Raw genomic sequence first — 24,166 nt, forward strand, 5'->3', positions numbered from 1 at the left:
TTGTAGTTGTCACAAATACATAATCATCACTACTGCTAGACGAACAATTCTTATCGTCGTGCGCTGAACTAGTGATTGTAAACACTTTCTTGTGCTGTTTATTGTACACTTTGGGCTTTGCATCGTAGCTTTTTGCATGTTTCTTTTGTTTCGACCTACATTGCCTGGCGAAGTGATTGAGCTTACCACAAGCTTTGCAGTCCTTTCCTCGTGCAGGGCAATCCCCTTCATGTGGAAACTTTCCTCCACAATTTCTGCACTGGTTGTTTGATTTGTTATCGTTTGTGACATGGTACCTTTTGTTTAGTTGTCTTCTCTGTTGTATTGCATTCACTGATGCGACTGCTCCTTGTTCCATGCCAGTTGCTTGCTGCTCAGACAGTTCCATTGATCTCCCATAACTGAGAAGATCGTCTAAGCTCATGTCAGGCTCTCTCAGCGCTCGTCTGCGAAGCCTGGATGATGTGCAACTTTGAATTAACTGTCCTTTAATCTCTAGGTCCACATCCGTGAATCCACAATGTTTAGCAAGCATACGGAGCCGTGTGCAATATGTGTCTAAACTTTCCCCGGACTCTTGCACTGCCTTTCTGAAGGTGTACACTTCATACAGAACGTTTTTCTTCGGTGAAAAGTACGTTTCAAGCTTTGTTTTCACGTCTGCATATTTGTCCGTGCTTGCTGCTAGCGTGTCATATATGTCATATACACGTTCACCAGCCATATGCAGTAATAGTGCTTTCAAATGTCCATCTCCTGCGATATTAACAGCGGCTGTGTAATTCTCAAACCTCTGTATCCATTTCGTCCAGCGTGGTCCTACTGAACTAGAGTCAGTTTCTGTGTCAAAAACCGGGAGAGCAGGCGTAGTTTGAAGCGACATGGTTCACCGTGACTCCTGTATTTAGCGGTAGCTTAGCGCAGTTAGCAGTAAGTAGCCTCACACATTCGTCGGCACGGAGCTCTAATGTCGTGCGCGTACACTTTCACTTTTCTGTTTCTTTTTTTTTTTGATCCTCGTCGCCAATGTGGAGTTCGTACTCGCATAAAAAGACAGACATCACATAAGGAGTCGGTGGTGGTTTATTCAGTTGCGTTCCAAACACCTTCAGCTATAGCCTACAACCAAAGAAGAGTGACATTAAACTCGCATGTTCCCGCGCCAAAGTCTCTCTGCTCTTCTACGCATGCGCACTTCAATTACATCATCTCAAAACATTACACTTACCAGGGATCCCCTCCAGTGAGGCCTCCCGTGGGACACGATTTGGTATGGTATAAATTGACACTGGGGGGGTAAGGAAAACTGGAGTACAACACCCTCCCCAGGCGAACTGAACACTGACCCTCGTTGTATGATCTCTCAGGTAGAGCAGAGTAGGTTTTCTCTCTGCATGCCCACATCGTCACCCCGTCTGTAACTGGGTTCACGATGCCATGACAGGAGGTGAAACTCCATTTTGCAGAGGAGTTATTTAGTCTAATGGTGCATGTTGATTCGTCTCTGGCTGTCGCTACCAGATCAACCTGGCATTTGGTGTGCTCCATACAAGTGTTGGGGTTTCACCTACTAATCCTTTAAAGTAGATCAGGGTTCGTACGGTCATGAAAAACCTGGAAAAGTTATGGAATTTGAAAATAGCAATTTCCAGGCCTGGATAAGTTTTGGAAAAACTAAAAATACTCAAATGTTTTGGAAAAGTCATGGAAATTTGCTTGACACAATAAATATATGTCGTTCCGATAACCGGAAGAAAAAATAAACATATATAATATAGCCATGTTTTTTCTTTGTGCGGACCACTAACGTAACTTCACAGGTTAGTTCGCTGCGTTAGCGTTGGACTCCAAGCGGAGCTGTAGATTGTACTTTGATGACGTGTAAATCAGCGTAATGCTGGTAAATGCCGATTCAACTATGGCTGCTTCAGTTGGACAAATACAAGCTATGGCTTGAGAAAGACAAGGACACGGGGCATGCAAAATGTGCACTGTGTGGTTAACCAACTGGTTAACGTTGGGGTTAGAGACTGAAAAGTCAGACGCAAAGCAGTTTTCCTCGTTAAGCGCGAACCTAGATTTAGACACGCCTTGATCGTAAACACAGAATAGAAAAAAACTAACAATGTTCTCGTGCGTACAGCGTGAGAAAGAGCGACCGCGTTGCCGAGATGGGCTGCGGTGGAGGCTGCGCTGCTTCAGCTTATCGTACACAACACTACACAACACAACACTCCACTACACTCCACAACACTCCACAGTGCTGCCACTGCACCTCCACGCACCGCGCGAAATTAAGAAAAGTCGGTCGTAACTCCGTCCGTCGTTAACCAGACCCGTCGGTAAGCGGGAACTCACCGGCTTATAGCTACAACATTTTCCATTTAAAAAAACTTAGATGCGGCTTATATTGATATTGAAAATACGGTAAATGTTTACTTTTTCAATTAAACCATGTGTCTTTTCATTAATTGATGATATACTGTGGAATTTTAGCCTGGATTTTTTCTTATTTTTCGTGTCTACACATATGTTTAGAGAATGTACAGTCATTGAAATTTGTCTGAAAGTCATGGAAAAGTCATGGAAAAGTCATGGAAATTAGTTGTCAAAAAAGTGTATGAACCCTGGTAGATATAATTTGTTTTACCTTAATTATTAATCAGTCTCATTAATTTAGAATCAGTCTCATATTCTAATTATACCAGAACCATAACATTTAGTTATCAACTAAAAGGTAATTAATGGTTTGGTATCTGAAGGATTTAACTATGAATTCTTTGGAGGTTTTGGCAACAACCACTTTTGAATGACATCAACACAGACAATTTGGTGAAAATAAATGATACATTTATTTAAAACCAACTATTCTAAAACAAACGGCATCGACAAGGATCAGTATATTTACAGTGAAGACTCAGCATCTAGTGTGTGTGTGTGTGTGTGTAAAAAGGGGAGGAGAGTAAATGTGTGCGTGCGCTTGTGCGCGTGTGAGGAGGCGGGGGTTGTAGTCTCAGTTCTCCTATGGAGAACAAAGCAACTAGAATGGCGCCGACTTTAAACAGTAGATCAGCGCGACTGTGTTAATGAGCTCAGCTGGTTTATTCCAACGTGGTCAGAACAAAGAGTAATGGAGCTGGCTTAATAACTAAAAATTAATGTGGTGTGTCTGAGAATGGGGAAGTTGTCCATTAATCAGATAAATAAAAGATGGTGGCATGCACAGCAAATAGAGCTTTGTGTATACAAATCTTGATGAAGATTATGAAAATAAAGTTAAACACATTCAGTATTAACAGAAAGCTTGGTTAACTCTACAGTTCAAATAACTTTGCCCTTTTATAAACTATGCCCAGCGGTTAGAGTCTCACGTGTTGAGGATTTGGGGTAGTGTCCCCACTACCACCACTACCAACACCACCACCACCCCCACTGCAGAGAGTAGTCTGTTCAGCAATACCAATCAAACAACATTGGACATCCACATTCACCCAAACTCATATACACCCACACACATTCATCCCATATATACACCCTCACACTCATATACAACGGCCACCGCACCACCTCCACCACCCAGGCACCCCAGAGCCCCAAGGTCCAGACCCGATACCCCGACGCAAGGCAGACTGACCCACCCCACCTGGCCGCATGCGGGCAGCGGCGCAGGCCACCCCCGCATGTGCAGGGACCCAGCACGGGGTCGGGCGGTCCCAGGCACCGGACCCTGTGTCCCACCACCCTCAGGGGAGGCCAGCCACCCTGCCAAGGGCCAGCACCTGCTCCCCCCCCCCCATTTTGAGCAAAAGATTGCCTTTTTATATTAACACATGAAGTGTACTGTTTTAATGTCAGGCCTACTTAACAGGCCTATGAAGCACTATAGGCCAAAAAGACCAAAAAAAAAATTATTGAACTATTATTGAAAAAACAAATCATTGAACTAAATCACATGCTGAGGATTAGCTTAGCTTAGTGTGTGTGTGTGTGTGTGTGTGTGTGTGTGTGTGTGTGTGTGTGTGTGTGTGTGTGTGTGTGTGTTTGTGTGTGTGGTGTTTCATGTAAACAATACTTTTTGTGACGCGGGAACAGAGGCGGCCGAAGGCGAGGGTTGTACAGAATGGTCTTTATTATCCATTCTGCTCAACATGCAAACAGAAAAGCTTCTATAACAGAAACGAGGGTAAAGCTACTAGAGATGCCAGAAAGGTCCAGTGTAGAACTCCGACGGGGCAATGTGCAGCACTGGACCGAACGACCTGCGGGGTATAAAAGGTGCACAACATAATTACTGACAGGTGTTAGTAATGTGGTGACTGGGACCGAGGGAGTGGTCTGGTGCTCGGGGGCGTGCGCGGTGAGGCAGTGCGAGCTGTGGCCTGCACCCTCTGGTGGCGACCCGGCCTCCCCACCGTGACACTTTTCAGTAAATTCCAGTGTCTGGTCAGTATATGGAGCCCATGCACTACCATACTGATATTACAATGAAGAACTAAGACATTTTATTGAATTAAAAGGTCATTTTTTTGTCAGTGTCCTTTTTGTTATAAGATGTAATTACAAAGTTTTTCAGCTTATAGATCTGAATCATACAAGACCCAATACTGTTTTGTGCATAACAGGATGGCAGGATGAGCTTTGATGATTTTAGAAGTTTATGTGGGCACTTTGCACCAAACCTGGCAAAACTCACACTCTGTAATCTCAGTTGTAGCAGTATAGGTCATATATGTATAGGTCATTATAGCAGTATAGGTCATGTATGTATGTATGTATAGGTCATTATAGCAGTATAGGTCATGTATGTATAGGTCATTATAGCAGTATAGGTCATATATGTATAGGTCATTATAGCAGTATGGGTCACAGGCCCGTTGACAGTCTTGCTGGGGCCCGGGACAAGAAAGATTCATGTACCCCCCCCCCCCCCCCCCCCCGCGCGAGGGTTCGCGCGAAAATGACGTAATCGCAGTGGCTCCGCCCGTGCGCGAGGGCCTCGCGCGCTGTCGTTTCGCGAGGTCGTACACCTCTCGAATTTTGTAACTTCGCGCGCGCCGCGCTTCAGCGCAATGAACAAAGTCATGTTTGCAGGGTTCATACACCTTTATAAGGTGGAATTAAAGCACGTGTACGTCACTTTAAAGGTCCATTTCAATATTTTCCAGCACGTTAAACTTAATTAAGTTAAATATTTATACATATACTCGAAATGATTCGAAATAATTCGCTTTTTATCACATTATTTAATGGTTGTTTATTTTCAAAACGCCCAATCTTAACGTCTTCACGAGAACTGTTCAGTCAGACAGCTATTTGTTGTGAAACGAAGTAGTTACAATTTCAAGCATTTTCAAGTACTTTACCCTAAATTCCAGCACTTTTCAAACCTGGAACACAATGCAACTTTAAAATTCGTCAGGTAAATGTTTTTCCTTTCTTTTCTGCGCTCCAGATTTCTGTATTTACTTTAACTATCCACCACTGTATTTCCCGCTGTTGGGCCGATACCGGCCGGCTACAGTCGGTGCTGGATCAAACCATTTTCCAGTGGGAGGCGGGGGTGTATGCACTTAATGGAAAATATGCAGATAGGTAAAAAACATATATATTTGAGCCATTGAGCTTATTATGAGTACATAATGTTATATTAATGAAAGATTTAAAGATTATTTAAAAATTATAGACTTTAAATAAAAAATAAATTGCTGGGCTCTTTGATGGGGCCCCCCTGGCCCTAGGGCCCGGGACAACAGACCCGGTTGTCCCCCCCTGTCGACGGGGCTGATAGGTCATATATGTATAGGTCATTATAGCAGTATAGGTCATGTATGTATAGGTCATTATAGCAGTATAGGTCATGTATGTATAGGTCATTATAGCAGTATAGGTCATGTATGTATAGGTCATTATAGCAGTATAGGTCATATATGTATAGGTCATTATAGCAGTATAGGTCATATATGTATAGGTCATTATAGCAGTATAGGTCATATATGTATAGGTCATTAAGCAGTATAGGTCATGTATGTATAGGTCATTAAGCAGTATAGGTCATGTATGTATAGGTCATTATAGCAGTATAGGTCATATATGTATAGGTCATTATAGCAGTATAGGTCATGTATGTATAGGTCATTATAGCAGTATAGGTCATGTATGTATAGGTCATTATAGCAGTATAGGTCATGTATGTATAGGTCATTATAGCAGTATAGGTCATGTATGTATAGGTCATTATAGCAGTATAGGTCATGTATGTATAGGTCATTATAGCAGTATAGGTCATGTATGTATAGGTCATTATAGCAGTATAGGTCATGTATGTATAGGTCATTATAGCAGTATAGGTCATGTATGTATAGGTCATTATAGCAGTATAGGTCATGTATGTATAGGTCATTAAGCAGTATAGGTCATGTATGTATAGGTCATTAAGCAGTATAGGTCATGTATGTATAGGTCATTATAGCAGTATAGGTCATGTATGTATAGGTCATTATAGCAGTATAGGTCATATATGTATAGGTCATTATAGCAGTATAGGTCATGTATGTATAGGTCATTATAGCAGTATAGGTCATGTATGGCAAGGCTGTAATGTTTCAGTGGCTAAGTGGACCATATGGAAAGTAACAATCGAAAAAATGTTCTTGATTAATTATTTACCCATTGATCCCAGAGATTATGACCATACCAATTTTGACATGATTGGATCAAATTCCTAGGACCTATTAGAAAAAAAGCTTGATATGTCCAGTGGTTGATAAGAGTTTTTGCCCCATGTTATAGCACTCCCTATTGAACAATGTTGCCCAACATTGACACGTGACCTCAAAGTCATCAAGAATCATGAAGATTAATGAAGAATTAATGATGTGGAGATATAGCTGTTGAAGTAAATTAAGATTAATGAAGGATTAATGATGTGGAGATATAGCTGTTGAAGTAAATTAAGATTAATGAAGGATTAATGATGTGGAGATATAGCTGTTGAAGTAAATTAAGATTAATGAAGGATTAATGATGTGGAGATATAGCTGTTGAAGTAAATTAAGCTCCACCTCAGAGCTATTGTGACAGACAGACTATATGTCACAATGATGTTGATCATGAGATTCTTCAGTTTGGCACTAAGATTGTGATTAGATGAAAAACCTCAAAAATGTATGCAAAGTAGCAAAAAATTAAAGTAGACAGAGCATAAGGGTCGAGGAGGCTTTTTTGTTTGGCTTGAGTCAAGGTAATTTGTTTCTAGGTTGATTTGGGAGATAAGAACCAAAACATAATATACGATAGCAATCAGGCCAGTGTGAGACCCCGATCTTGAGAACCAACTACACCTTTCAGCCACGTTTGGCGTTTGTAGGACAGTCTGTGCTGTATAATGCATTTTATCCAGAGAAAAGTAATAATAAGAAAACCTCTGACAGTTACAGTAGGGTTCAGGCACTACATGCTCATGCTCTAATAAAGAGCTCTTTCATCTGCATGACCTGTTCCAATGACAGTTTCCTTGAGTGGATGTGTAATGTTTGCAGGTGGAGGGTGCATTCATGCAGGGTGTGGGTCTGTTCACACTGGAGGAGTTACGCTACTCTTCTCAGGGTTATCTCTACACCCGTGGCCCTGGCATGTACAAAATTCCTGCTTTTGGAGACATTCCCACTGAACTGAAGGTTTCCCTCCTCAGAGATGCTCCCAACGACAAGGCCATCTTCTCCTCAAAGGTACAACTGGCCTTGTGCCTCACAGCATTCCCCTGCATTAGGATTCACATCACCAGATCCCACTAAATCTAAAATTGTACTTCACTGGATGCATCACCAGCATTTTATTAGTATTAGCAAAAAAGTAAAGATCACTAAGGTTTACTAGAATTTTAATTAAAATTATGCTTCAACTGCATCTTTTCAAAAAGAATACATTTTAGTTAATAAAATTTTAGTACAGTACAAGCTACAGTAATTTCTTCCAAAATTGTGAAATTGCAAAGAATGGGAAATCACTAAGTGCTTATTATCATGTTGGTTAATTAAATATGTTATATAAAATCTAATATATATATATATATATATATATATATATATATATAAAATAAAATGCTGACATTATATATCGGTGCCCACAGTATCCTATTAAATATGTTATATTAAATCTAATATATATATATATATATATATATATATATATATATATATATATATATATATATATATATATATATATATATATATATATAAAATTAATTATTCACAAATGCTGACATTATATCATTATATATCGGTGCCCACAGTATCCTATTAAATATGTTATATTAAATCTAATATATATATATATAATAAATTATTCACAAATGCTGACATTATATATCGGTGCCCACAGTATCCTATTAAATATGTTATATTAAATCTAATATATATATATATATATATATATATATATATATATATATATATTGTGACGGCGAGATGAAGGAGGCAGGCACCACGCCGTTGACGGTGAACATACAACGTTTTATTAGCACAATGTGAAGCTCCGGGTGGAGCGCGAGCAGCACGACAGACACACTCACGCAGACACGAAACTTTAGACAAAGACGAGCACAAGACACCGCGTTAACGCACATTAAATAGGTGAATTACACAGACCCACGTGACCTCGAGACAAGGCACAGGTGTAACCACGAACACGCTCACAAACAACCCACACCCACGGAAGTACAAACATGGACATAACGACACGCAGACAACATAGCGGCACGCCCACAGGGAAGGGTCCGGAGCTGTTCCGTAACAGAACCCCCCGCCAGGGGCTCGCTACTCCCGGAGCGTCCCGCGTAGCGGGAGTGCCCCGAACAAACACCGACGGGCAGGTCCGGAGCCCCCGGGATCACGAGCCTCCGAGAACAGTCACCCCCGACGGCGGGAACCGCCGCGGACAGCTCTAGCACACCCTCCCTGGGAAGACAGGGGAAAATACGTTAAACAATGGCACGCTGACAAACACACACACAGGTACATGGAACACGAAAGGCACAAAAGGGAAAAGGAAATTAGGGAACAACAACGGGACAGACAAACAGACGGGTACAGGCAGCCATGGGACCGCTAGCAGGCTCGCAGCTAGCGGCGCATATCCCCCAGGGGCAACGGGATAGACAGGAGGCGTAATCCCTCCGGTCGGAACAGTCCCTCCAGCGCACGCAGCGCTGGGTGTTGCTCCGGGCGCGCTCGCGCCCTCCTGCGGTGGTCGCGGCGTTTTTGCCCCGCCTCCAGGCGCCACCGGAGGAACCCTCTGACGCCGCACGCTGACGGCTCTACGAGGCGGCGGTCTTGCAGCTGGTCTGGGCACCACCGGAGGTCTTCCCCGTCGCCTTGTGCTGGCTGCTGCACGAGGCGGCGTTTTGACCGCTCCTCTGGGCACCACTGGCGCTCCTGTCCTCTGCCGCGATCCGGTGGCGATTTGAGGAGCCCCAGTCGGCGACCTCACTCTCCCCTCCTGACCGCTGGCAAAGCCAGTCTCCCCTCGTGCCTCTCGGGGTGGCGGCTCCACCTCCCCTGATGTCTCCATTTCCTCCTCCTCCTCGGAGAGCTCCTGGTCCACCGCCATTGGCTCCTCGGAGTCGGGGTAGCGCGACCAGCTCATCTCGCTCCCACCTGAGGGAGCACAAGGGACCTTCTCTCCGTCTGGGCACCCCTTCTCCGACCTAACGGTCTCCTCGGAGCTGACCGAGAGGCTGTCCTCCCTCTCACCGTGGGGAGCGGTGGGCACCGACCACTCGGACGACGGAGGGCTGACGTCTTCTTTCCCACCATAGCAGATGGTGGGAACGGAGTACTCAGATGACGGGGGGCTGCCGTCTTTCTCTCTCTCGTCATAGCAGACGGTGGGAATGGAGTACTCAGATGACGGGGGGCTGCCGTCTCTCTCTCTCCCTTCATAGCAGACGGTGGGAGCGGAGAACTCAGACGGCGGAGGGCTAACTTCCTCCTCTCTCCCGTCGTAGCAGACGGTGGGGGCGTAGCACACGGATGGCGTGTAGCGGGCTTCGTCGCCTGACCCCTCCTCTCCCGATTCCTCACTCTCTGCGTCGAGCTCAGGAGGGGTCGCCGCTACCATACCCGCGTACACCACCAGAGGGCCCTCTTCGCCCTCTTCACCGCTTGCCGGAGGGGAGGACTCCCTTCTCAATGCGCGGAGTCCCTCTCGCCACGCAGCTTCAAAGAAGGGGTCCTCTCTCAAGTCCTCCTCAGGGTACACCGGGGGTGGAGAGCGGTGCCTCTCCATCCACACCCGTCTTGCGGCCAGCCGGAAAACTTCCGCCCCTTCCTCGTCTCCGGCTGTCAGAGCCTGATGCAGCATGTATTTGCTGACAGGCTCCTGCAACTCCACCCCTACTGGGACGGGGGTGTCGCGGTGGCGTGCGGGGGAAGAAGAGTGGTGGTGTTTCACCTTCTTCTTCCCCTTCTTACGCATAGATGTGTAACCCGGCATTTCTTTGGCTCGTCTTTCTGTGACGGCGAGATGAAGGAGGCAGGCACCACGCCGTTGACGGTGAACATACAACGTTTTATTAGCACAATGTGAAGCTCCGGGTGGAGCGCGAGCAGCACGACAGACACACTCACGCAGACACGAAACTTTAGACAAAGACGAGCACAAGACACCGCGTTAACGCACATTAAATAGGTGAATTACACAGACCCACGTGACCTCGAGACAAGGCACAGGTGTAACCACGAACACGCTCACAAACAACCCACACCCACGGAAGTACAAACATGGACATAACGACACGCAGACAACATAGTGGCACGCCCACAGGGAAGGGTCCGGAGCTGTTCCGTAACATATATATATATATATATATATATATATATATATTATATATATAATAAATTATTCACAAATGCTGACATTATATATCGGTGCCCACAGTATCCTATTAAATATGTTATATTAAATCTAATATATATATATATATATATATATATATATATATATATATATATATATATATATATATATATATATTGTGACGGGCAGGGTGAGCAACTCAAAAAAGAAGCGATCACGCCAAGTCTCAGGGAAAGAGGATGGTTTAATAGAAAGTGTGCAAACCAAAAACCCGTGCATTGTTCCAAATGAAGGAAATAATAACCAGCAGTCAACTGGTACAAAGACAAGACGTATATAGACGAACAAACGACCCTCAGGTGAGACGGATCACGGGTCCCGCCCACCTGAGGGACGAACATCACGTGACCAAAAACAGGACTGCTGCCGCTGTAACCGGGGGCGACCGGTAGGGGGCCCCCCCACAACGTGACAGACCCCCCCACCAAAGCCGCACTCCCCTCCGGATGTGCGGCTTACAGCGGCAGCACACAAAACACAACAAAGGGGCGGGAGGGCGGGGACAAGACAGGGACCCGTTCCCTGCCGTCCTGAGCTGAAACACAAAACACATAAGCTCCTCGTCACTAGACGCAGACAAGGCAGGGACCCGTTCCCTGCAGTCCTGGAGCTGAAAACATAAAACACATACAGGTTAGCGCGCCTCCTGGGCGGGACCCTGGACCGACCGGGCCGTCAACAAGACGATAACCACGCCCGGTCAGTCACAGGGCCCTCGCGCCCTAACCGGCCTTAGGCCGCTCAAGCCCCACTGCTGTGTGCGGACCGGGAGCACATGGCCCAACACACGTCACAGGTGTGGATGTGTGCAGGCCGCCACACTGGGGTGCGGCCACGGCTTCCACCAACCACCTCCCGAACCTACCTCCTCGCTCGGAGCTGACCTCTGCCCTTTTGCTAGGGGTCACCCCAGACTCCTGGGGAGTGAACCCCTCCCCGGGGCCCCTCATCTCAAGGTAGACTCCTCCACCCAACCCAGGAGCGCCAGAGACCAGGGCCCTGGCAATCCGCAACAGGGACACGCTGGTCACCCTGAGCTCGAAGGAGCACTAGGTCCGGGAGTACCGCAGTCCACCACCAGGAGCGACCTGCAACACATCACACACACACGCACACAGACAACACATAACACAAAACGCGCACTGCTCCGACCACTGACCCCCCTTTTACACAGGGGGGAAGGGACCCCTTCTTGGCATGAGGAGACACCCTGTCCTTACACCCCAGGCATCCTCCGCCTACAAAGGGGTACAGGGGCTCCGCTTTGCTCAGGGGTCCCTCCCAACGGTCAGGTCTCCTGAAGGAGCAGTGCCTTCTGAGCCACATGTCGTGGCTCAGGAACCCCATAGCTCCCCCCCAAAAACATATTTTAGGGGGGGCCCCTCTGGGGAATAACAAAACAAAAAACACAGACACAACATACAACATACACGCACCCAGGATGGCACGGGACCTCTAATGGGCCCCTCCCCACACACCGTGAAGAGGGGTGCAAGAGAGGAATTACATAAAACAAAGCACGCTACACTCTAGGACAAAACGAACACGCAAAGACAGAACACAAACAAATGGACAGGACCCACCGATGCGCGCGCTCTGCAGAGCGTGACGCGCCCACTCCAGCTCTCTCTCTCTCACCGTTTTCCCCACGGGATCCGCAGATCTTTAGAGAGAGAGAGCTATACGCGAGCGGCTTGCGCGTCACGCCCACAGCGATGCGTCTCTCGGGCTCGCAGTCGCTCACCCCTGTCACCACGGGATATCGGGTGAGGGAGGCAAAAGGCACCGAGAGACCCTCGCGTCTAACGCGGTCTAGCGTGCGGCACGCACCGGTGGACCCGACTACATACACACACGAACACCACCAGCGAAACACACACCACGGCACACTCACACACTCGCTCACGTCCGCGTCGTTATTAAAACAAAACACTACAACGTACATACACACACACACAGACGATAACGGACAACGGACGTGCGCAATGTGAGGCAGTTTCGGTAGTTTCGCTGGGCGAGAGCGGAGTCTACCGGTCCCCAGCTCTAGTCACCGCCGTGTGATTTACGGGTTTAAACACAAACAACATTTAAACACGGCGGGACGAGTGGGGACAGACTCAACACTCTCTCAGACAATACACGACAAACACACAGCACGTAGACAAACACTTACCACGAGACATGACCACGAACGAAGGAGAAAGCAAAGGAGACTGGCGGCTTCCGAAAGGTGGCTGGTTATTCTGTGACGGGCAGGGTGAGCAACTCAAAAAGGAAGCGATCACGCCAAGTCTCAGGGAAAGAGGATGGTTTAATAGAAAGTGTGCAAACCAAAAACCCGTGCATTGTTCCAAATGAAGGAAATAATAACCAGCAGTCAACTGGTACAAAGACAAGACGTATATAGACGAACAAACGACCCTCAGGTGAGACGGATCACGGGTCCCGCCCACCTGAGGGACGAACATCACGTGACCAAAAACAGGACCGCTGCCGCTGTAACCGGGGGCGACCGGTAGGGCCCCCCCCCCCCCCACGTGACATATATATATATATATATATAATAGATTATTCACAAATGCTGACATTATATATCGGTGCCCACAGTATCCTTGTCACGGTGAGGCGGCTCCCTACCAGCCGCCTCTGTCCACAGCGGCTGTTGTTGTTGTTTGGTGACGTCATGTGCGTCCCTCAGGTGGGCGGAGCTCGTGATCCGTCTTGTCTTTGTACCAGTTGACCGCTGGTCATTATATCCTTAATTTGGATCTATTGCATGGGTTTTAGGTTTGCACACTTTCTATTAAACCATCCTTTTTCCCTGAGACTTGGCGTGATCGCTTCCTTTTTGTTGCTCACCCCCGCCCATCACAATCCTATTAAATATGTTATATTAAATCTAATATATATATATATATATATATATATATATATATATATATATATATATATATATATATATATATATATATAAAATAGATTATTCACAAAAGCTGACATTATATATCGGTGCCCACAGTATCCTTGTGACGGTGGGTGCAGCACGAAGGACGAGACACAGAATCCCTCGATGGCAGCAAACGTCACGGTTAATAAAGACGTGTATTGCGCATTAGCGCACGATAAACACTAACACATTCAGCACAACGTGCAGACATAGACAACGACGAGCACAGGACACTGCGCGAGAACACATTAAATAGACAAACCACATTAGCCCTACGTGATTACGAGACGATTCACAGGTGAGACACATTATTCACACAACATAGCCCTCACCACGGAGTTCGGGGGAAGCGTCCCTCGGGGAAGCGTCCGCCACGGACCGCCTAGAACACCCTCCCTGGGAATACAGGGGAAAAGACGTTAGACAAACACAATGGAACAGACACGATTACACACACAGGTACATTCACACACAGAGGAACAAGAGGGAAGAAGGGGTTTGGTACACATATGTGCAAACTCACGAACACTGGGACAGACACACATGACAGTGGCGCCAGGCTGCGCGCCAGGAGGAGGGCGATTAGGGGAGTGAGATCCGGAGCCACTGGTGCTGCAGGCGCTGCGGTGGGCGGTGCTCCTCCTGCCCTTGCTTGCGCGGACGCGCCAGGTGCAGCGTGGTTAGTCCCGCCCCTCGGTGGGCCGTACGGGAATCCCTCCTCGCCCAGGGATCTCCCTCCGGATCTGACAGTGGGAGTGGCTTCCTCTACTTCCATCTCCTCCTCACTGCCACGGCTCCAGCTCATGGGCTGCCCCGAGCTGCCACCCCGGAAACAGTCCATGTCGCTGGCTGGGGAGCGCTCGTGGGATGAGCCCGCCTCTGGACTCCTCCTCCTCTTCACCGTCCCGGCGGACAGTTCCGAGGGGGGAGGGCTCTCCTCCTCCGTGTAGGAGCCCTCGGACGGAGGGTAATCCCCGTTTTCCTCTTCTTCCCCACCGTCGTCATCGGGGTAAGCGAAGCACTCCGACGGAGGGTACTCTTGCTCCTCCCCCTCTTTCTCACCTTCCTCGATGGTGGGAGAGAGACCTACGGGCGGAGGGAGGTAGTCCTCCTCCTCTGACTCCTCCTCCTCCTCACCGTAGCCAATGGTGGAGGCGTCGCATAGCGACGGAGGGTAGGCTTCCACCTCTTCCTCTTGCTCCTCCTCCCCACCGTAGTCGACGGTGGAGTCGTCGCATATAGAAGGGGGGTAGTCTTCCTCATCCCCTCCCCCACCGTAGTCCACCGTGGAGGCGGAGTCCTCAGGCGGAGGGTCGTCCTCTTCCTCCGAGTCCTCTGCCCCAAACTCCTCCTCTGGGGTAGACGCGGTGGCGCCGACCACACATGAGCCTACCCTCAGAGGCGAGAGGGCGCGGGACGGAGGGGGGTTTCACCTCATCCTCCATGTCCTGGCCGCGCCCTCGCGGAGCATCTCCGCCAGCTCGGGGTTGTCGCGCTCGCAGTCCCGAGCCGCAGCCAGCTGGAAGGCACACGCCGGGTCCGTCTCCATCTCCTCGAACGTCGGCGTGGCTTCATGGCGCGGAGGGGAGGGAGAGGCATGGTGATGCCGTTTGCAGGGCTTTTTGCCCTTCTTCGGCTTGGTCTTGTAGCCTGGCATTGTTGTTGGTGTCTCGGAAGGCTCGTCGTTCTGTGACGGTGGGTGCAGCGCGAAGGACGAGACACAGAATCCCTCGATGGCAGCAAACGTCACGTTTAATAAAGACGTGTATTGCGCAATAGCGCACGATAAACACTAACACATTCAGCACAATGTGCAGACATAGACAACGACGAGCACAGGACACTGCGCGAGCGCACATTAAATAGACAAACCACATTAGCCCTACGTGATTACGAGACGATTCACAGGTGAGACACATTATTCACACGACATAGCCCTCACCACGGAGTTCGGGGGAAGCGTCCCTATATATATATATATATGCTGGTATTATATATCGGTGCCCACAGTATCCTATTGTTTTATGTGTACATGTTTTATTAAGTCTTTCTTAGCCTAACCTAAAACATTTCTGAATTGTGTCTACATAGTTTTATCTATTATGGTCTATTATGTATTGTTTGAGTTTAAATTGTTTAAATTGTGTTATTATAGATTCTAAGATTTTATGTGAATCTACACAAAGATATCTATGTATATGCCATTCATGTCACTGTGTTTGTGTTCAGGCTGTATGTGTCATTAATGTGTTTAGGCTGTGTGTGTCATTAATGTGTTCATGTTGTGTGTGTCATTGATGTGTTCAGGCTGTGTGTGTCATTAATGTGTTCAGGCTGTGTGTGTCATTGATGTGTTCAGGCTGTGTGTGTCATTAATGTGTTCATGTTGTGTGTGTCAATGATGTGTTCAGGCTGTGTGTGTCATTAATGTGTTCAGGCTGTGTGTGTCATTGATGTGTTCAGGCTGTGTGTGTCATTAATGTGTTCATGTTGTGTGTGTCATTAATGTGTTCATGTTGTGTGTGTCATTGATGTGTTCAGGCTGTGTGTGTCATTGATGTGTTCAGGTTGTGTGTGTCATTGATGTGTTCAGGCTGTTGGTGTCATTGATGTGTTCAGGCTGTAGGAGAGCCCCCCTGTGTGTGTCATTGATGTGTTCAGGCTGTGTGTGTCATTGATGTGTTCAGGCTGTAGGAGAACCCCCCTGTGTGTGTCATTGATGTGTTCAGGCTGTAGGAGAGCCCCCCTGTGTGTGTCATTGATGTGTTCAGGCTGTGTGTGTCATTGATGTGTTCAGGCTGTGTGTGTCATTGATGTGTTCAGGCTGTTTGTGTCATTGATGTGTTCAGGCTGTAGGAGAGCCCCCCTGTGTGTGTCATTAATGTGTTTAGGCTGTGTGTGTCATTGATGTGTTCAGGCTGTGTGTGTCATTAATGTGTTCAGGCTGTGTGTGTCATTGATGTGTTCAGGCTGTGTGTGTCATTAATGTGTTCAGGCTGTGTGTGTCATTGATGTGTTCAGGCTGTGTGTGTCATTGATGTGTTCAGGCTGTGTGTGTCATTAATGTGTTCATGTTGTGTGTGTCATTGATGTGTTCAGGCTGTGTGTGTCATTAATGTGTTCATGTTGTGTGTGTCATTGATGTGTTCAGGCTGTGTGTGTCATTGATGTGTTCAGGCTGTGTGTGTCATTAATGTGTTCAGGTTGTGTGTGTCATTGATGTGTTCAGGCTGTAGGAGAACCCCCCCTCTTTCTGGCTGCGTCAGTGTTTTATGCCATTAAAGACGCCATCACAGCTGCCAGGACAGACGCTGGTGTTTTGGGGCCCTTCAGACTGGACAGTCCTGCCACTCCTGAAAGAATACGCAATGCTTGTCAGGACACATTCACCAAACTAGTACGTCTCTAAAACTCCTTTAACAGAGTTACTTATAACCGAGTTGCCAAATTTATTAACCACACAATCACACTTTCTGAGTTTAATTACAACATTAAATACAAATACTGCATAGGACATTTACTCAAATATCTAAAGTAATTAACATTTTGTCTTCAAACGTGAAATCATGTATGGAGACACTGCATAGTAGCTATATAATTACTAGAACCATTATCATTACCAGTGTAGGAGTGGTAGGTTGTGTTTCTGGGGGGCAGGATTTAGTGTTTCTGTGGGGGAGGGCAGGATCTGGTGTTTTTGTGGAGGGTCAGGATCTGGTGTTCGTACAGAAAACCATGGGGGGCAACAAATGGTGGTTTGCCCAAAGAAGCTCCCATAGCAATGGGATAAAACTGACCATTTGTATTTTGGTTAAATCAGTGTGTTTGTGTTGTGGTTATATCAGTGTGTTTGTGTTGTGGTTATATCAGTGTGTTTGTGTTGTGGTTATATTAGGGTGTTTGTGTTGTGGTTATATCAGTGTGTTTGTGTTTTGGTTATATCAGTGTGTTTGTGTTGTAGTGATATCAGGGTGTTTGTGTTGTGGTTATATCAGGGTGTTTGTGTTGTGGTTATATCAGTGTGTTTGTGTTGTGGTTATATCAGTGTGTTTGTGTTGTAGTTATATCAGGGTGTTTGTCTTTTCGTTATATCAGTGTGTTTGTGTTGTGGTTATATCAGTGTGTTTGTGTTGTAGTTATATCAGTGTGTTTGTGTTTTAGTTATATCAGGGTGTTTGTGTTGTGGTAATCAGGGTGTTTGTGTTGTGGTAATCAGGGTGTTTGTGTTGTGATTATATCAGGGTGTTTGTGTTGTGATTATATCAGGGTGTTTGTGTTGTGGTTATATCAGGGTGTTTGTGTTGTGGTAATCAGGGTGTTTGTGTTGTGGTAATCAGGGTGTTTGTGTTGTGATTATATCAGTGTGTTTGTGTTGTGGTTATATCAGTGTGTTTGTGTTGTGGTTATATCAGTGTGTTTGTGTTGTGGTTATATCAGTGTGTTTGTGTTGTGGTTATATCAGTGTGTTTGTGTTGTGGTTATATCAGGGTGTTTGTGTTGTGGTTATATCAGTGTGTTTGTGTTGTGGTTATATCATTGTGTTTGTGTTGTGGTTATATCAGTGTGTTTGTGTTGTGGTTATATCAGTGTGTTTGTGTTGTGGTTATATCAGGGTGTTTATGTTGTAGTTATATCAGGGTGTTTGTCTTTTCGTTATATCAGTGTGTTTGTGTTGTGGTAATCAGGGTTTTTGTGTTTTGGTTATATCAGGGTGTTATTGTGGCATGTTTAGTCTCATTTTGCAGCATGTTTTCTAGTGGGAAAGGTTATGCCACAGGGTAAGAGTTACATATCTCACTGAGAAAGTTTGTAGACTTCATGCCAAAGGTGGCAGTCCTGTGTGGAAATGCACTCTGTATGCAAATGTACTTGTGTTGTCTATACCATCAACCTGCTTATAAACAGTGTTTATACTTAAACAGTGGCAATATGTCACAATGAATGAAAGACAGCATCCTTGTTTTAAGGGGTGGTAAATAAGGGATGGCAATTATTACCAAGTAGAGGAGGATCTTGATAGATTTTTGTGGGATTTCTGGGTGTTGGAGTCTCTGGTGTGACACCTGCTCTTATACACTGGATTCACCTCATCTGGTTGGTATTCATGTCATGAGCTGAAAATTCATATTTGGATTATCAGAATTAACCTTTCAATTAATGTAATGCATATTATGTAATAACTCATGTGAGTGGTTCAGCAAGTACATAGAGATTAATATGTAGTTACAGGAGTGAGTTTCAGAGCAGAGCTGTTTGAGACACATAGATACACAGAGTTTAAATAACAATGTTTGTATAACTGTGTTTGAATAATTATGTTTGAACACCTGTGTCTGTATAAATATGTTTTGTTTCAGTGCCCTCCACCTGAGCCAGGGACCTACGCACCATGGGATGTGAGGGTCTAAGATACAGAAGACCAAAACCTTTTGCATTCGATACTCATCTCATTGGTTACATGTGAAGCACAAAAGCCCCAAAGTTAATGTTGCTGTTTCACATATTTTAACTGATCAACAAAGATTTTTACAATTTCGCTGAGGTGACGATTAACTGTGAGCAGCTTGATGATTACCTTCAGGGCTTAGAACAAGTACTTAAGAACTCATCATCTTACTAGTTATCAGTCCTCCTGGAGATATCTTCCTAGTAGATATCACTTGTGGATCCCAATCCAAATCTAAAATCCTATCAATTGATGCCAGGAATTTTTCCAGTGGATTTATACTCTACATCCAAATAAAATCAGATAATGCACTGCAAAAAATCTGTGCCAAAAAATAAAAATTTAAACAAAACAAGAAAAAGAATGGTTGAATCAAGCAAAATTATCTGCCAATATAGTGAGAAAATTTAGCTTGATAAGATTTCTTGAAACAAGAAAAAAATGATCTTGTACTCTCAAAAAACACTAAAAATTAGTTAATTTAAGCAAAACCTACCTAATCAAATATAAAAAAATATCCATAAATGCCAAAACTAGCATATTAATCTTGTTTTAAGCAAGATATTTATGACTTTTGAGATAAAACTGATAAAATTATCCAGGAAACTTATTTTGAGCTATATTTTTGTAACGACGGTGGTAGGGACGCACACACACCGCGTTAGAGAGAGCGAGGGAGAGGCGGAACCAAGTGCCACAAACACAAAACAGAACTAAAAGGAGTGCCTGAATAACCGCGGACTACTCAACGCGTAAAAGAAACAAAGCGAAAACAAGGACGTCAGGGGAAGTAGCTGACTAATAGCAAAAAGGCTATATAAACAAAAAACCCTTCCCAAACAAACGGCAATGGGATAGGAAGAGATGCATCCAATTGCACAGCCGGAGAGCCAACTGCAGTTCTAGACCTGCAGTTTTAGACCTGCAGTTCTAGACGTGCTGTAGTTTTAGACATGCGCCACCTAGCGGCTCGGAATGTAGCTAACGACAGCCAACTGCAGTTCTAGACCAGTAGTTCCAATGCATGCGGTAGGCTCAGGGGCTTGTATATTGTAATAATCCATTGTATAAAGAGTTTATTTGTTAAATATGCCCATTGATTCTCAATTGTTTTAGCCAAATCTCTAACATTTGACAAGTTTAAAACGATAATGTACACCACATGTTGTATTTAAATAGAAGTAGTACGCCTCATTTTCCCTGTTCTTTTAGAGAGTTTGGATTAATTTAGTCATTTACACACACAGCTTGTCTCCTGAAGATATTTTATTTTTAATTAAACTACTGGATTACTGGCATAGGCTATTTTGTATTAAAAATCAGCAAAAATTGCATAATGTCAGGATGCTTTCAGTGAGTAAGCATACGTTTCCAGAATGTTAGGAGTGATTTATTTTACTCGTATACCTTCATTGGCATGCAACTAGCAAATATTATGTGATACTTGGGGTTTTTCGCTCACACGCCACACATCCGATTTCTCACGCCGAAAAAAAAATCTAGTTTATTTACCTCTGATCCATATCTATGATTCAATGAGTTACCAGTTCGCTCTGGCGCAAACACTGATCGATCGCAATATAATACTTAATTTGTGTCCATTTTACGTTCGCCACCCCCCCCCCCCCCCCCCCGGCAACAATTTATGTTCGCAGGACTAGCATTTCTCTCATAAAGGTAGCCAGAACTAACAAACTAAGACACACTAACGCTAGCCAGATTCATCCTTCATGACATAAACATTACGATAACACAAAAATGACCTTCAGACCGATTATATTTACATTTATGGCATTTAGCAGACTAAATATATGTCTATCATATATTAATATGCTCAATTGTATCAATATTCAGAACATAGTCTGGGTTCTTAGGGGTTAATAATGATGGGGAAATGCTACTTTAGCTTGCTTACTACTTTTAATATTAATAGTAGCGTAGTAAGTGCAAATTTCCTTCCTTTAAGTTGTTTCAAATTTAATCAAAGTAGCTACTAAGTAGCCATAAAGGTAGCCAGAACTAACGAACCAAGACACACTAACGCTTGCCAGATTCATCCTTCATGACATAAACATTACGATAACCCAAAAATGACCTTCAGACATTATCATATATATATCATATATTATTATTGCTTATAAATATCATTCTTCCATCTGCTCCCGCGACATACTAAAACACTATCTGGATATTACGTTACATACATCTAAAACTAAGGCACGTCTAGAACTGCAGGTCTAAAACTGCAGGTCTAAAACTGCAGGTCTAAAACTGCAGGTCTAAAACTGCAGGTCTAAAACTGCAGGTCTAAAACTGCGGTTGGCTCTCCGGGTGTGCAATTGGATGATGTAGGAGAGGAATGTAACAGGTTGAGGAAAACTTGAGGGAGGTCAGTAGCGACGCAGGAGAGAACTCGAAAAAGACAGAGAATATAGATACGAGAGAGAGATGACGAGATACCTAAAGAGGCACACGCTGTAACAGAGAAAGAGAGAGGCTGAGAGCGTAACGGCATAACCAAAACGAATCAGCAATGATCTGTCTCCAAACGCTTCCTTATGAAGCCATGGCAACAGGTGAGACAGATCATTGCTGATTGCGCTGCTGGAGTCTAGGACTGGCTCGGGTGCCCCTAGCGGACGTAGATGGCACGGCATCCGAGCCAGCCCTGACAATTTTACTAGTATTAGAAAGTTTTGTGTATTATAATAAGCTTGTAATGCTCAAAAGTAGCAATTTTTCCCTCAAAAGTAGTTTTGTGTTTGTCACTATTCATGGCATCCCCCTCATTTCAAGTGTATTAAACTCATTTTAAGTTCTAAAATAGTGACATTGTCTTAGATTTTAGACCACCACCAACTTGAAATAAGATTAGAAAGGGATTATTTAAGCATTTTAGGATAAAATATGTCCTGAAGTTAGCTAGAAATAGTCATATTATGCATTTTTTTACTCACTAAGAAGTGCTTTTGTATCATAATAATACACAATTCACCTCAGTTCAAGTGCGGTGATTCTGTGTCCAGTGGCTCGGGCGGAAGTGCACACAGTCCGACAGCTGGGAGGCGCTCACTTTCACTTCAATGCATTAGTGTAAGAATGGAAAAATATTTTATTATTTTCAAATCATATCATTTTTGTTTTTAATTTTGTAAACTCAAGAGTACAGTGAATGTTTATGGTGGTATAAAATCCTCTTTGCATGTTTGTGCATCCACAGCCATTAAGAGACTTTGTATTTGATTGCTCTGTCCTGTTAGTGCTGGGGATGATGGGTTGAGAGTGAGAGCGGGAACGGAGAGACTGCGATATGTTAGTTCTGTGATCCAAGCAGGAGATAAAAAGCATTGAGAAAGAGCTCGTTGGGGGCTTGTCTTTCATTCATCCACGACCACGCTACCCACAGAATAACGGACCCAATATTACATTAGCTTTCATAAATGAGGCTGGATGGAATGTAGTGCTAAATTAGACCCTCCCCTAAACAATCTTTGCTTCAAAACCTTGATATCGATGCGAACTATACAGTAAGAGTCTTTGTCTGAGCACATTCTTGTTAACTAAACACATATATATGTTGGGATTTTTCCATACGTGGTCTATTATGAGTGAATTCCTGTTACAAGTGAGGTTAAAAAAACGAACAAGGATGACTAAAAGTAAATTCCTTTGTTAAATTGGCAACCCTGCACATCACTTCTGACAATGATTCATACAATTTATTAATTAATTGATCAGGAATAGCAAAGAATGTAGTCAAAATTCTTTGATTTTATCTTCCAAGTGAGGTGTATTTTCTTCTTTAGCAATGCTGTGATGATGAATGAAGAAGTCTCCGCCGACACTGTCTTAGTTGTCAATAATAAGTTTATTATAAAAAAGAACAGCATCAAATCAAGCACCTAGGTCTTGCTTGAGAGAGGTCTCGGGCCAATTGTGAATCTCCTCCCTCGAACACTGCCAGTCTACCCATATTTATATGCAAGTTAAACAAAGAAGTCGTAGAGTCCCTCACATCTGTAAACCATTATACATATTGATAAAGAAAGGCGAGTAGGGCGAGAAGGGCCTCAATACTTAGTCTAAACAGAGACAGGAAAAGGGCCCACCAGACCTTTGACCCTTGGACTAGGGCCCCTTTTCACCTAAACCAAACCCATATGTAAACCACATTTCTTCAACCTCTTTGTCCTGCTCAACTCACCATAAGCAAGAAGAGAAATAAATTTTAGACCAGTTAGTTTAAACTTAAACACTACATAATGTATTACATAGGCACAGACACTACATATTTCCCCCCTTCGAGACTACGCAGAGTCTCGAAAAACAAAAGAAAATGTCATATTTGTTACATGTCATACATTTTTGTATCAATCCCATTATAACAACTCTCCTATAGTGCTTCCTACAGCACACTTAACAATACAACATCTTGTGGAGTGTAAGAGCAAAAAACCTGTCAGGCAGATATCTTTCTTGAAATGTCCATCAAACAATCTAGACAGGAAAATTCTCTTACGGCCCCTCTGCCTAGGCGACCACATAAAGTACTCCAACCAATTTGAAAAAGGAAGATATTTCAAGCAAATGCAGTAGTTATATAGCTTAACAAATACATATAGAAACCTCAGAAAATAAAGTCAAAATGTTCAAATCCAGGCTGGTCGACCCATCGGACCTGAAATTCGAACCTTTCCTTACCTAGTTACCCCTTTCCCTAGCATCGAGGAAAAAACAAAACATCTGAGGTCCCACATGTACTCATCCAACTAACAGAAACATCATCCTATATCACCATCAACCATCATATCTGCTCATAGAATACATTCAAAACACATGATTATACTTTATTCAGA

The 24,166-nt window shown here is 44.6% G+C and overlaps 1 protein-coding gene across 3 annotated transcripts in view; it reads left to right on the forward strand.

Annotated features, from left to right (window-relative positions):
• Positions 1–20,923, forward strand: part of xdh (xanthine dehydrogenase) — an 81,231-nt gene extending 60,308 nt beyond the window's left edge. For all 3 annotated transcript variants that reach the window (XM_076987826.1, XM_076987825.1, XM_076987827.1), the window contains 3 exons: positions 7,539–7,727; positions 17,094–17,261; positions 19,222–20,923. In XM_076987826.1, coding sequence (XP_076843941.1) covers positions 7,539–7,727; positions 17,094–17,261; positions 19,222–19,272 — 408 coding nt within the window. In that variant the 3' untranslated portion in view covers positions 19,273–20,923. The remainder of the gene's footprint in view (positions 1–7,538; positions 7,728–17,093; positions 17,262–19,221) is intronic.
• The last annotated feature ends 3,243 nt before the right edge of the window (positions 20,924–24,166 follow it).

The sequence above is a fragment of the Brachyhypopomus gauderio genome, unplaced genomic scaffold (assembly GCF_052324685.1).
Source record: "Brachyhypopomus gauderio isolate BG-103 unplaced genomic scaffold, BGAUD_0.2 sc56, whole genome shotgun sequence".
NCBI lineage: Eukaryota > Metazoa > Chordata > Actinopteri > Gymnotiformes > Hypopomidae > Brachyhypopomus > Brachyhypopomus gauderio.